This window comes from Periplaneta americana, chromosome 3 (genome assembly GCF_040183065.1).
Source record: "Periplaneta americana isolate PAMFEO1 chromosome 3, P.americana_PAMFEO1_priV1, whole genome shotgun sequence".
NCBI classification, from domain to species: domain Eukaryota; kingdom Metazoa; phylum Arthropoda; class Insecta; order Blattodea; family Blattidae; genus Periplaneta; species Periplaneta americana.
The window spans coordinates 30,044,426-30,059,277 of NC_091119.1; the positions used below are offsets into that span (position 1 = coordinate 30,044,426).

At 35.5% G+C, this 14,852-nt stretch overlaps 1 protein-coding gene across 2 annotated transcripts in view; it reads left to right on the forward strand.

Moving 5' to 3' along the window:
- The window catches only part of LOC138695885 (orexin receptor type 2-like), a 502,682-nt gene that overhangs the window by 265,580 nt on the left and 222,250 nt on the right, over positions 1 to 14,852 (forward strand). For both annotated transcript variants that reach the window (XM_069820228.1, XM_069820229.1), the window contains exon 3: positions 9,255 to 9,518. In XM_069820228.1, coding sequence (XP_069676329.1) covers positions 9,269 to 9,518 — 250 coding nt within the window. In that variant the 5' untranslated portion in view covers positions 9,255 to 9,268. The remainder of the gene's footprint in view (positions 1 to 9,254; positions 9,519 to 14,852) is intronic.

Consider the following 14,852-nt stretch of genomic DNA (forward strand, 5'->3'; position numbering starts at 1 on the left):
TGATATCTTATATAGCGACAGTGGCGACATCTGGGTCGCTCGGTTGCCGAGGCAGTGTAACTCGAGAATACGAAGCGATAGAATATTCGGAGTGATGTCAATCGATTCCTAACGAACCAAACTACAATCTCAATTGAGCAATTATCAGCAATCTACAAGTAAAATTGGAAAATATCAGCGATTGAATTTGAGTGAAGCGAAAACATTCACAATGTTGAGGCATATGCAGCGCAAATGGAAGCAGGTGTATAAGCAACCTGTAGCAAGCGATGGAGCATGATGGTTACTATAGCAACTGACATGTTCACTCTGAATACATGCAAGATGACGTCTCCCAGGTGTCCCACCACAGCGTAGATGTACCAGGTATTCAGAGTATCTGCAAAGACGAGATGTTAATTGTCACTGTTGATGTTTAACGTAACAGCAATTATATCAGCGACATATTACGCATAAAACTGGTTGCCGTCTCTCAGATACAACCTACTCGAATTTTCTTATTGCTCTTGTTTCTTTTCCTTATCACGAGCCGGTTTTTGGTATTTGTATGTGGCACAGTTGAATACAGTTTCAGGAAAGTTCCTCAAGGATCAATATTAGGTCCCCTACTCTTTCTAGTGTTTATAAATGATCTTGCCCTCCTAATTAAAGATGTAAGTCACCCCATATTATTTGCAGATGACACAAGTATAGTAATTACAGCCAATAACTCCAACACATTCCAATCTTCAACAGAGGAAATTCTCTTCAAAATATGTGACTGGTTCTCAGTCAATAAATTGGTATTAAATTGTAACAAAACTGACATAATTCAATTTAAATCCTGTGAAAATTCAACCTCGCAAACTTCTAGCGCAATAATTAACAACAGATCCCTATTAGAAGCAACGACAACCAAATTTCTTGGCTCAAAAATCGATAATGTGTTAAATTGGAAAAATCATATTAAAGAAATTACTCCCAAACTAAATTCAGCTTGTTTTGCTATTAGATCTATGCAAAAGATAGTAAATATCAATACCTTAAAAACAATATACTTTGCATACTTCCACTCGGTAATGAGTTTTGGAATAAAATTCTGGGGAAATTCCACAGATAGTAACAATATATTTCTATTACAAAAAAGAGTAATTAGAATAATAGTAGGTGCCAAATCTAGGGAATCTTGTAGGACTATTTTCAAAAAACTACAAATAATGCCCATGGCTTGTTAGTATGTCTTTTCATTAATAGTCTTCCTCGTATGTAATAGTGAAAACTTTGTAACTAATTCAACAGTTCATAGCATAAATACACGTCAAAGAAATGACTTTCATACTCCATCGGCAAGTCTATCGTGCTATCAAAAAGGAGTGCGTTATATGGCAGTAAACATTTTGAATAGCCTCCCTATCGATATAAAAAATGGAACTCAAAACATAAGATTATTTAGGGCCAAATTAAAGAAGTATCTAATTTCTCACGCCTTCTATTCTGTAAGTGAATTCATGACATTCAATAACACTTCATGAAATTGATACTAAAACCATGTGTTGTACTAGTAGACTATATTGTAAATCTCGTCTGTATATATTTCATCTAGACTGTGACTATAAATTAAGACTTTATAATAGTATTAAGTTTTTTTACTTGTTCCATATTCTAGCTGTAAAGCAATGTATGAATACCATGGAATGTTAATAAATACAATACAATACAATACAATATCGGTATTACAACACTTTAACTATATTTTCGTATCATTTATCTTAATGTTTTCTTTTTCCTTTCAAATTGTCACACAATTGGTTTTAATGATTATTCTTTATGAATTGATTAGTAGGCCGATTTATTCGAACCCTTATTTAGGGCGGCTTTTTTTCCGTAAAAAATAACTAAATAGGAAAACGAGAGATGTAATGTTCCTATAAATTTCTCATACAAACGTCTATATATTACCGCTAGACGAATCTCAAGCTACAATGTTCAGTACGTCTGTTCCTAATCCGGAATATTCTAAATAACCAAAGCGGTACTCCCTTCAGAGTATCTGTCTCTCTTGCTAGCAAACTTTTGAGTGAGTGTAACACAAAATTTAGCTATCCACTAGAGATTAACATAACTAACTGCCGCTCTTGCTCGCTGTGTTCGCTGCTTTTGTCTTTCGAGTCTCGTCTCGTCTCGTCTCGTCTCGTCTCGTCTCGTCTCGTCTCGTCTCGTCTCGTCTCGTCTCGTCTCGTCTCGTCTCGTCTCCTCTCGTCTCGTCTCGTCTCGTCATTCTCGTGCTTTCGAGTCTCGCTCATCATTCTCGAAATAGCATTTGGTCGGCGTGGAAAGATTTCGTAACATTGACTAACATGCATCATTGAAATAAATAACATTATAAATATTTAAATAAGACAACAGAACAGAATCTTAGTTATCAAAATGTTCTGGTTCTATTATATGATATTACCTATGGTTATATAAATAGAGAAAACAACAAGTCTCAAACAAATTTGCATTTCTAATGGCCAGTTTGTCCAAGTAATGTTTAATTTTGCTTAACGAATGTTAAATTAACAGTCTGTTTATTTTTAACGCTTTGTTAATGTATTTTCGAACTGTTCAACATAATTTTGTTTAAGATTACCAACACTTAACTATAACGTCTGTTAGCACTATTTCAACTACTTAACAGCAGTTGGTAATGATTCTACACATGTAAGGCAATTTTTGATTGGCTAAAATTAATCTTTAAATTCTATATTATAGAGTGAGTCATGAAACTTGCATAAAATGACAACCTGTTTATAGTAGGTCACGCTCCATAAACAAACAGTTGACAAATGAAAGTTGTAGGTGACGTGCTGAATAATAATTACAAAGTAAGGTTATATTTCCTCATTGCTATTATGGATATGAAATACGAAAGAAATAAAATGACACTGATGTATTTAAACAGTCCAAAGTATTTTTTAAATGTTATATTACCAGTCATATGCTAAACATTCCCTACAGAGAGACACAAAATATTAATTTCGCAACTTCTGTTCGAACAACTGTGGAGACATCGGCCATATTTAACTAACTGTTAAACGAGTTAACTGCCCGAAATCCTACATTTAAAATTAACAAACTGTTAACAATCTGTTAAACCAAACTGGTGTTGAAAACATAGTTTATTAATTAACAAACTGTTTAGAGTTAAACAGTCGTTAAATTTTCTAACAATACTTGGAAAAACCGGCCATAATAAACATAAAACATAACGTTAATGTCTTTTTACTTGAGATTGCACACTTGATCTCAAACATATGCAAAGAAAATTCCTAGCCTTTCAATAAGGGCCTAGTAATTAAATAAAGACTGGGGAACGGTTTATTATACACTGAAAGGTAGGGATAAAGTTTCAAATAGGCTACTTAATCGTTTATACATATATAACAGTTGCCAAAGTAAATAAAAGTTCAGTCAGGTATAAACAACTGTGGGGATTCAAGGTTGCTTGACGTTCGGGACTTCGGGAGTGATCAATCTCGACGTCTCGAAACTCTCACAAGCAGTCTTTACGTCAACGACGCGACGTATACAACATTGTCATGCGGGTTTTCGGCTTTGCAGGCGCTGTTAGTCTTGCTTTCTCGATCGTTTTTCATCTCTACTACCCACGAAGATCTCTTTCTCCCTCTCTCGTTTACCCATGCACCTATGCTGCTAATGACGTAACGTATATGGAAGGAATGCCGGTTGAAAAGATGGCGTTGATGGATGTGGACCGATCTCACTGACTGAGCCGGTGTACACGCTTGATCATTTTATTCACCATTGACTTTTTCCTTCATTTAGAATATACGTTACACCGAGACTAGTGGAGAAGAACCAATGACAGAATTATGAAACGTTCAGCAGTAAACCAAGTAACCCATATTATCAAAAAAGTGCTTTCCATACTACAATCCTTAAACGGCATTCGAAAATTCCTCCCGCTATCACTCAAGAAAATACTAGTGGAAACACTAGTAATGCCCCACTTCGATTATTGTGATTTTCTACTGACTGACCTCAATGTCAACCAGTCACAAAGATTACGTGTTCAAAATTCTTGTGTTCGCTTCGTCTGCGATGTCCGTCGCGCTGACCACATTACCCCATCCTTCCAAACTCTAAACTGGCTACGGCTTAACGAACGTAGAAGTTTTCATTCTCTTGTTTTCCTTTTCCAAGTCCTTCACACCTCTACACCTACCTACCTTGCCTCCCGTTTCAGTTACCTGTCATCATATCATAATCTCTTCACACGCACGCAAAATAGCCGCATACTAGCCATACCAACACATAAGACATCATCGTATTCATATCATACACAATCTCGCTCTCGCGCTTGTGGAATACCTACCCAGTGACCTCACAGACTGTCGGAATTTAGTAGCGTTCAAAAGCAAACTTATTAAGCCTTTTCTTACTGCGTAGAGTAGGTTTACTTTTTACTTAATTAATAATTTTTTTTTCTCTCTTCTTAACTTTTACAATAAAGTGCCTAGCTATTATTAATCAGTTAATCTTTTAGTACTTTGATCTTTATTGTATTTGTAAATTTAATATTGATTGTATTCTTAATATAGTAGTTGTAATCCCTTGATAGAAGGGAAGAGAAGGCCTGATGGCCTTATCTCTACCAGCTTAAATAAATAAATAAATGAAAGTCAATCAGTAATATTTATTTATTTATTTAAATATACAGAATAAAGAATATAATTACAAACAAATAAGAGGAATAGAAATAAAATAACACAATCAATATAAAAAATGAGATACAGTAGTATTAACAAAATTTGAGACCGAATGAGCAGCGCTCGTATTCGGTCGCAGTTCAGATATAATATTAATAGGCTTATAAGAGAATATAAAATAAAATAGGAAATAAAATTAAAATCACAGTTACAGAAATTATATAATACAATATTAATATAAGAGAAATATAGAAAAAAAGTAATAATAATAAAAGTAAATAAATAAAATAAAATAGGAATTAAAATTTAAATTACAGCGGCAATGGAATTATATAATATAATATTAACACTAGAGAAGAATAATATCGCACGTGAAAAGTAGGACACATTTTTTTCAAAATTATAGAATACAAATATGTTGTTGTTTTCTAATGCCAGGCGTTTGACAATAACGTCATTTGACCTCTTGCACTCCAATATTTTTCAAAGATATTATCATGACCAGCCACTGAAGCACAGATTTTGAGATGTTCCGAATCCATTTCTTGGTTTGAGTTGCACAATGGACAGTTAGGGGACTGATATATTCCAATTCTATGCAGGTGTTTGGCCAAACAATCATGGCCTGTTGCCAATCTAAATGCAGCTACAGACGATTTTCCTGGTAAATCGGGAATTAACTGTGGATTTTGATGCAGAGAGTTAAATTTTTTCCCTTGGGATTGTGTTATCAAATTTTGAGCATGAGGCCACTATGAAGTAATACAAATATAATATAGATTGATATTGATTTAAAGTTCCTGTGAAATTTGCTGGTAAAAATATAAATTAATAAAAACTGATATAACACTGCAGGTCTTTCCTGAGATTTCTCCTCTGCCATGTAAGCTGGGAATCAATATCGAATACTCGCCGATCGGTCGGTTTCTTCTATGACACGTGATTTACCCCGGTTACGAACTTTTGTGTTCCCGATGCTCTTGAAGAGATGTCCAATTCTCTCTGTCGTTGGAACTTTGTGGGAATTTCGCAGGAAAAAGCAAACGGCAATATAAACGAAACGTGAGGCGAGGCAAAGAATGCAAAGGGTCAATAACGACCGCTTTGTAACGCCACTCCTTAGCCTTTGCGAGATATTATGGCAGACGGGTTATGAAACAGTGACCCACAAGCCCAGTACGGCTCTATAATATTATTATTCGTAAACAGTTTCACTTATGTTTTATTAAGCTTAAAGAAGAGAGGGAACTGAGGTTCAGCAGTAGTTGGGTTATGGATCTAGTAACGTCCCTCCAGGAACATAGGTTCGAGCCAGGCAGATCTTGTAGGATTGTAGAGGACTTGGTTGTCTCTGAGTATTGCGATTCTGTCTATTGTTCTCCTGCCGGTATTGCGTTATTGTTTGTACATTCTCTGTAACTGGAAAGATATGTGAACCAGGGAGATAATACACGAATATAGCACGAAGAGATTATGAGTGAAATTTATATACAGTGTGATCCACGAGGATTTACCGTCACTTACTTACTGGCTTTTAAGGAACACGGAGGTTCATTGCCGCTCTCAAATAAGCCCGCCATCGGTCCCTATCCTGAGCAAGATTAATCCATTCTCCATAATCATGTCCCACCTCCCTCATATCCATTTTAATATTATCTTCCTATCTACGTCTCGGCCTCCCTAAAGGTCTTTTTCCCTCCGGCCTCCCGACTAACACTCTATATGCATTTCTGGATTCGCCCGTACGTGCTACATTCCCTGCCCATCTCAAACGTCTGGATTTAATGTTCCTAATTATGTCAGGTGAAGAATACAATGCGTGCAGTTCTGTGTTGTGTAACTTTTTCCATTCTCCTGTAACTTCATCCCTCTTAGCCCCAAATATTTTCCTAAGCACCTTATTCTCAAACACCCTTAACCTATGTTCCTCTCTCAAAGTGAAAGTCCAAGTTTCACAACCATACAGAACAACCGGTAATACCGTCACTTACGGAGCTTATTTCCGAATAAATTCTGAGTTTTGTAAATTCTCATTCGTGTATTTCTCTGAAATAATTAGATGGTTTCAGTTGTTGGTTTTTAAAGTAATTATACGCATTATGCGGTTACTTAAGATTTTATTGAGATTTAAAATAGGAAAAAGCCGCCCTTTAAAAAAAAAGGTTTTATAACAAGTATAATAAAATTCGATAAAAATATTTCCGTGCTATTTTAATTACTTTACTGGAAATCATACACAATCAACAAACAGAATATATAATAATTATAAATTTAAAAAATGAAAATATCATGAATGATGAAGAGAAATCAGTCTTTTCATTTGGAATGTACTGTTTTCTAGTCATCGTAATTTGCAATACTGTCTATAGGCGAGCTGAAAAGTTATTCATAAAATGCCGTATGCTCACTTGAGTTACAGGACATAGCCTACTGCTTCATTTTTCACAGTCTTGCACTTCTTTCTGCTTTATTGGCACTTTTCCTGCTGGATAGACTGCGCTTGTTGGTGGAGGAGCAGATTCTCGCAGAAGTTCATGAAGAATGATATTAGCAGATATTTGGGTGTATTCAACTCTATCATGTGTATACTCAAAGTGAAATATGGTATACATTGCAGAATTGATTATCTCATTTCCTTGTTTGTTACTTATTTCTTCAGAAACAGCTGTCTTTGTGTAATATTTATTCTGTTTTCAGCTGTTCACAATCAGTCACCACTGCGAATTGAATAGATAGATAGATAGATAGATAGATAGATAGATAGATAGATAGATAGATAGATAGATAGATAGATAGACAGACAGACAGACAGACAGACAGACAGACAGACAGACAGACAGACAGACAGACAGACAGACAGACAGACAGACAGACAGACAGACAGACAGACAGACAGACAGACAGACAGACAGACAGACAGACAGACAGACAGACAGACAGACAGACAGATAGATAGATAGATAGATAGATAGATAGATAGATAGATAGATAGATAGATATAGATAGACAGACAGACAGACAGACAGACAGACAGACAGACAGACAGACAGACAGACAGACAGATAGATAGATATAGATAGATAGACAGACAGACAGACAGACAGACAGACAGACAGACAGACAGACAGACAGACAGACAGACAGACAGACAGACAGATAGATAGATAGATAGATAGATAGATAGATAGATAGATAGATAGATAGATAGATAGATAGATAGATAGATAGATAGATAGATAGATAGATAGATAGATAGATAGATAGATAGATAGATAGATAGATAGATAGATAGATTTATTGAACAATATTACACATACAGATGTTCTATAATAACAGGAGTTTGTCTTAAATCCCATGCTCGGGTCGTCTGACCGTCCGTGCTGTGTAAAACAAGTCCTACTTTGTAGGTTTCACCCCCTCACTTATAGTTAGATCCAACCACTCTCCAAAAGAACACATAGGTTAAAATGAAAATGGCACAAACAAAACACATATAATATATCCTAACCTAAACAGGCATAAAAGTGTACAATTGAATATACCATCGTCTGTTCGCATCACAAACTACAATAGCTGAAGTTCTAATCTCTCTCGCTTTCAAGGGGAACAATCCAGTCTTTTGTTCCCATTCTCTATTCCCCATGAGGTCAAGACATGCAAGCGAACTCCTATTCTGACTTAGTTCGAAGGTGGTAGATGTTTTCTCCGAACATGTTGCAATTCGACACACTGTAATAAAATGTGTCTATAGGAGTCCTTTTCTCTGCACAATGGACAAAGGCGCTCTCCTTCTTCGTTGACAATTTTATTACCCTTCCATGCCCCCAATCTTAGCCACGCTAAACCTGCTCTACTGTCTTTGTTACAAGAATTTATGTAGTCACACCTCTCCCAGCTAAGCTTGAGATCTGATTGTAAATGTAGTGAGGACTTTTCCGAACATTGGAGCTCAATCTCTTGCCTCTCGATATCAATCAAACTCATCTTCACATTACGCCATATATTCCTTCTGTTATTCTGTCCTTTATCCTACACCCATCCCATTCCTATATGATGGAGCCCTCTCTGCAGTCTATAAACCCACCCTTTTTCTCAACCCACTCTTTGTTGAACTTTGTAGCAAATCCACCGTAAAAGTGACTGGTCCCCAGATATAATTCTTAACCAGTATTTTGTCACCCTAACTTTCATATGAGTTGCTAAGTTTTGGAGCCCAAACTCCTTTAGCACCCCGCAATTAGCTGTGCTTAGTTTTAAAATGATGCATGTCATTGACTACTGACAAATTAAAGAAATTGTGATTTTAATTTGCCTCTAACAACCCAACGAACAATGTGATTGGCGTCCTTTCAGTAAAAAAAACGATGGGTTTATCAATGTACTTTCGAAACTACGATAAAAATGAAAATGTCAAAAATGATGACTTAAGCTCTTTAAAAAAAATTAATTAATTTGTAGATAGCGTGCAAAATTCACCAACGTTGCTAATGCATCCCACAAACTATGGTATATAGCGATATGTATTATTTTGTCACTGACTGATCCGTGTTTGTTGTGTTGCAGACATCCCGGAGCTGATGGTGCTGGAGACGGAGAAGAGGAAGGGTCTCGGCGTGGACACTGACATCTTCACGCAGTGCGTGCCCACGTGGTCAGATCAATCCGACATGACGTTCCACGTCATGAAGTCCTTGCTTCTGTACACGCTGCCCCTCGTCTTCATGTCAGTGGCGTACTGTCAGATTGTACGGGTTCTCTGGCGCTCCGACAACATCCCGGGTCACACCGAGACCATGAACTACTACGCCACTGCTTCCTGTAACAACGGTAAGAACGATAATATCCGAATGTTACTGTAGTCGTTATTAACCGCTTTTCACTGTTGCGTATCATATTACGTCTTCTCAACACCGTTATAATTTTCCGACATTTAACCCTAAAATTCGCAGAGTATCATATAGGATACAACAGGTTAATAGGCTATATGCTATAATTTTAATAGAACAATAGAAACAAATTGGTAGGAAAATTAAAATTTCACAATACTATAATATTGTACAACTTATAAAATATGGACATTGCGATAGTTGTTTTCTTTACAGTCCGACACGGTTTAATAAAGTAGTGTGAGAAATGAAGTTTTGCCATTCTAAGGGATAATAGTCAGATAGAATCAAAGTTATCAATTTATTGTGCAACAGAAAACGGTAGAAGTGTTACAAAAATGAAATAGGGATACAAATAAGAAATACCAAATAACTTACTATAATAATACCGGACAGCTGTATACTAGCAGCATTGACGTGAGTGCGAAATATCGCGGCCCTGACATCTAGCGAAGCGGCGTGGAATTACGTCCACAAATACAAATATTATCTTATATCAGAGCTGCATATTATGAGAAATATTGCATACTTCATATTTTTTGCATATTTTTTCTTTGGTTTAGTGAGACAAAATCAATTCTGACGTTAAGAATGGATTTACAATAATGCTTTGTATACGCGTTGCTAACAACTGCAAAGATAAGATTGATAGTAATCTAATGCTTGTAATAATTAGTAAGGGCATGTGAACAACAATAAACTTAATTTGATAAAACCTTAAAATTTTCAATACATATTAACTTCTAATCATTTATTAGGTCTAAATAAAAAAGCTAATTTGTTTTTTTTCTATCAACACAAAGACGAAGAAATTAGGCCTACTAAAGAATGTTGTTGACTCATGTTTTATGATCTTTCGGAAATCGAAAGTACGATTTGGAGCAATTTGTAATGCTGTAATTTTGTAGCAATTATAAACAGCACATATATACCCTGACGTTTTAACACAGCACTAATTAATAAAACTATTAACTAGCCCAGCAGCAATCTACATTGCAGTTGATTACAGCTTGTTTCGCGACTATCTCCACACCGGCCGCCTAGGTAGCAGCACCAGCTTCGTTCGCGCGCAGAACTGCTAGCTGTCTGGTATTATTATAGTAAGGCATTTGGAAATAGTGGTTTTTTTATAAATATATTCCGTGCCCACAATATAGTACAATATAGTTGTAAAATACTATAGAACACCTTATGCCTAGGAAAATATCTTTAGATTAAAAAATATTAGAAAGAGTCAATTATTTTACATATCTCGGATACACATGATCTTTTTTCGATGAAGTAGACATTTCACAGAAAATTTCTAAATACACCGAAACAATGGGAATAATTAACAACATTATGAAACCTTCCCTAGTAAAAATGCATTCTAGAATTCACCTATACAAGACCTTGGCGAGACCTGTACTTTGTTACGACAGTGAGGCATGGACATTGAGGAAAAAAGACGAAAGTAAAATAACGACCAATGAAATGACATTTATGAGAAATAAGCGGGATATACGAAATGGGATCATAAACGTAATGAAGATGTAATGGAAGAATTACAATAGAACCTGTAATTAACCATCGGAACAACTGGATAAATCATCTGCATCGCATGCGTAGAGATAGAATCCCAAAAGTCATGCTCCACTATCGTCCAAACGGGAAGAGATCTCTCGGTCGTCCAAAGAAGCGCTGGATTGAAAATTCAACTGTGAGATCGTAACAGGGTATATGGCCTAATACTTGAAGGGAAGAAGAAGAAGAAGAAGAAGTACTATAGTATATTTAAAGGTCAAAGTTTAACGTTTTCGGCAATATATTATCATCTTTAGATCCACAATAATACATAAATGTGATCACAGTAAATTCATAATTGCGTCAGAATCAATAAACGACATTTAAATTATATACAGAATAAATATGATTAAAATTTAAAATGTTCACTAAATTAAAATTCATAACGGTGAGGATTACGTAAGTCTTAAACTATAAACATTTTCAAAAACTTTTCAAACAGATACAAAATTTATATTGGAATCAGTTTCTGACAATACTTAATTCGTGTTTACAGTAAAACTGTATGTCATGGTCATGTGTAAATAATAAAGACTATCGAAGGTAGTTAAAGTTGTTCATTCCTTATAATAATTTTTGTTATTGAGGCATATTTTGCTGCGTATAGCATATTTTCCTTTTGGTTTTATCATGTGAAATTTCCGTATCAAAATTTTAAGTTTTATTCTCTAATATGCAGAAATTTGATCTGAACAAATGTAAATATTCGTTCCGTAAAGGAATTTAAAAATGTTACGTAGTTCGGATCAAATTTCTGCACATTTAAAGAACAAAATTAAAATTCTTTCAAATCATTTATTATCAACAGTAATCTCACTAGAGGTTTTGATTTATCTAGAGAAAATCAAAACTCGAGTGGGATTTAATTGACTATTACACGATTAGAAGAAAGTATATAAAGATTAGAAGTAACAAAGTACTCCAATACAATAAAATATTAATTGGCTTACGAAAATACAATTGTCTTCAAATGTATTATTGTACCATCTCAACATTACAAATAGCCTATTACGCTAGATGCATGCTAGATGGCAGTAGTGTGTTACGATTAGCTGTTTTCTTGTTATCAGTTGTGCCAACTATGGAATATTCATCGAGCTCTGTAGACGGTTACTAGTCAAGAAGGTTTTGTTGATTCAATTTCATTTTTATTAAAACAGTTGCATTCCACTTCAATTATTCGGATCCCAGTAATCAACGTCACTTGACAGATGATTTTCAATAAATCTTAGTATTAAACTATCTCTGATACGTAACTATCCATAATATCATAATATAGCAGAAGCTATAACATAACCTAAATATTATAAACAAGAGTTAGAAAAGTTTTAATTAGGGATGATGAAATGAACAAGAAAAGTTTTAATTAACGATTATGACATAAAAATAAACATGAATAGTTTTAAAAGGAATTATTGAAAGTACAATTTTCAAATTTGAATGTTTTAGTGGTTGATGGTTCAGTTGATGTTATATTGGACGTGTGCGTGAAAGAAGTGGAAGGCGTTGATGTACATGGTTTATTCCACAACTTATTCAGGATTTCCGAATGGTGTTCTTCATTTATTTGTAAATAGGGTTTCAGGGAAGATGCATAGCTATGACCAGTGATCTATATTAATTCTTGTTCTTGAATGCCAATGCGAGTCATATTTGAAACTGCTGTGCATCGACTGGAGTTGTTTGTAATTTTCTGGTTTTTTTTTACGTCCAGACCAGTGTAGTTAAAATTTTGGTAAACAAAGAAACAAATGCTAGGGTAGTGATAAAATTAAACAAATGCTAGGGACACGATAAAATTTTGCGATAAGCAGCCTTTCGTACCGTTTTATTGGTAAAAAGTATTATAATGTAGTAAAAGTGTAATAGTCATAGTAAACCGCTATCTTAAATTGACTGAGCAAATTGGAAATTAATTCAATGGTTTTCCCAGAACACACATGAATTGTTTCCTAGAAAAGAAAAAAATTATATCGAAAAGGCAGTATAAACGAGTAAACTCTATTCAGCTTTTTCGTTTGAAATGCCTCAAAGAATAACCTCCAGAAATTAATGAAATTACGATTCACAGTGTATATTGTATACTCTGTATGAAATTTTGTTATTTAAAGCATAATATGCAATAGTTTTTCGTTAAAAATCATTACACGACTTGTATGTAACAAGATTAGTAAAATACAGGAGTTGTTAAACTTGGAAAGTACCAGGTTATTGGATAATCGATCTATGCATGAAAGACGGCGTTCACAAGTACCACTTACAAGTTTCCTATGGAATCCAATAATTATTCATACTAACTTTAGGAAACCTACCTAGCTGGTAAAATTCTCTTAATTTTTAGTTTTCTGACATTACATGTGCTTCTTACTCTGCCCAATCATGAGTAATCCACAACATAAGTGTCAGCCTGAAGGGTTACTGTAATAAGTAAAAAATTAGTTATTGAATAATAGAGATAAGATTACGTGGATTGCTGTTAGATGCTAATTTCGTGGGCCGAAACACGACCAGTAAATGTATACATAGGTTGGATGAAAAGTAATGGCAACACTGCTGTCACGTGACGATGGTGCGTTCGAGAGTTGCCAGCTGTATGGACATGAACAAGGACTGTTAGAAGAGTTAGTGCAGCCAGCGGCGACAGTACTCTGTCAATCTACTGCAGTGTGTAGAACGTTCACTTTCATAGGGATAGTGCGAGCGCCCTAAGACCACGTTTACAAAACTAGAGCAACGTTCCTGGATCAAAATTGAAGTGACACGAGGTCGTAGTGCACAAGAATGTTTTCAGGGACTGCATGAAGTATATGCCGATGCAGCGTTGCCATATCGCACAGTGGCACGATGGGTTAAAGCGTTCCGGGAAGACAGGGATGTGAAAGTGATGTTCATTGTGGCATATGACATTGGTGGGGTAATACTGCACCACGCTGTACCTCCAAGGCAGACGGAAAACGCGGACTACTGGAACATCCACCGTACTCACCCGATATGATCCATGCGATTACGATCTTTTCACCAAAGTGAAAGAACCACTGCGAGGGACCCGGTACAATACCAGAGATGAACTTATCCGTGCTTTAGGGCGGTCAATACGGAACATCAACAAAGATGGACGCGCTGATGGTGTACGACGCCTTCCAAATATTTGGCAAAAGGTAATAATTAAGGGGTGAGACTATATAGAAGGTACGTAAATGTTGTACCCCTGTGAATAAAGCCATGTCAGAAATATCGAACTGTTTCCATTACTTTTTATCCAACCTTAGTATTTAAGGACTATATAATCTCAGCCAAAGGTCCCGGGTTCGATACCCGCACCGGAACAATTTTTCCTTTGAAATGATTCTACCGACAGTTGTTTCGTATCTTAACAAGACTCCTCTTTGCTGAGAGATACATCTGCGGATCGACTTCTCGATTGAGACTGCAAACGTTTCTGAAAAATTAAGTCCACTAAAGGCGCAGATGCCTCTGACGGTAAAAGTTGTGAGCAGAATAAAATATTTAATCATTTTGTTCCCAAGAGTTCAACCACAAAGTTGCCAGTTTTCATTATGCTTTTATTACGCTCATTTTGAATTCAGATTGAGTTATGGTATCTGTTTCTAGGGAGTTTGTCCCTTAATACAAAATACATTTGTGATTCAAAAGCGCATTCTACGTTATATTTTTAAAATAGCACCTAGGTATTCGTGTAGAAACTATTTTA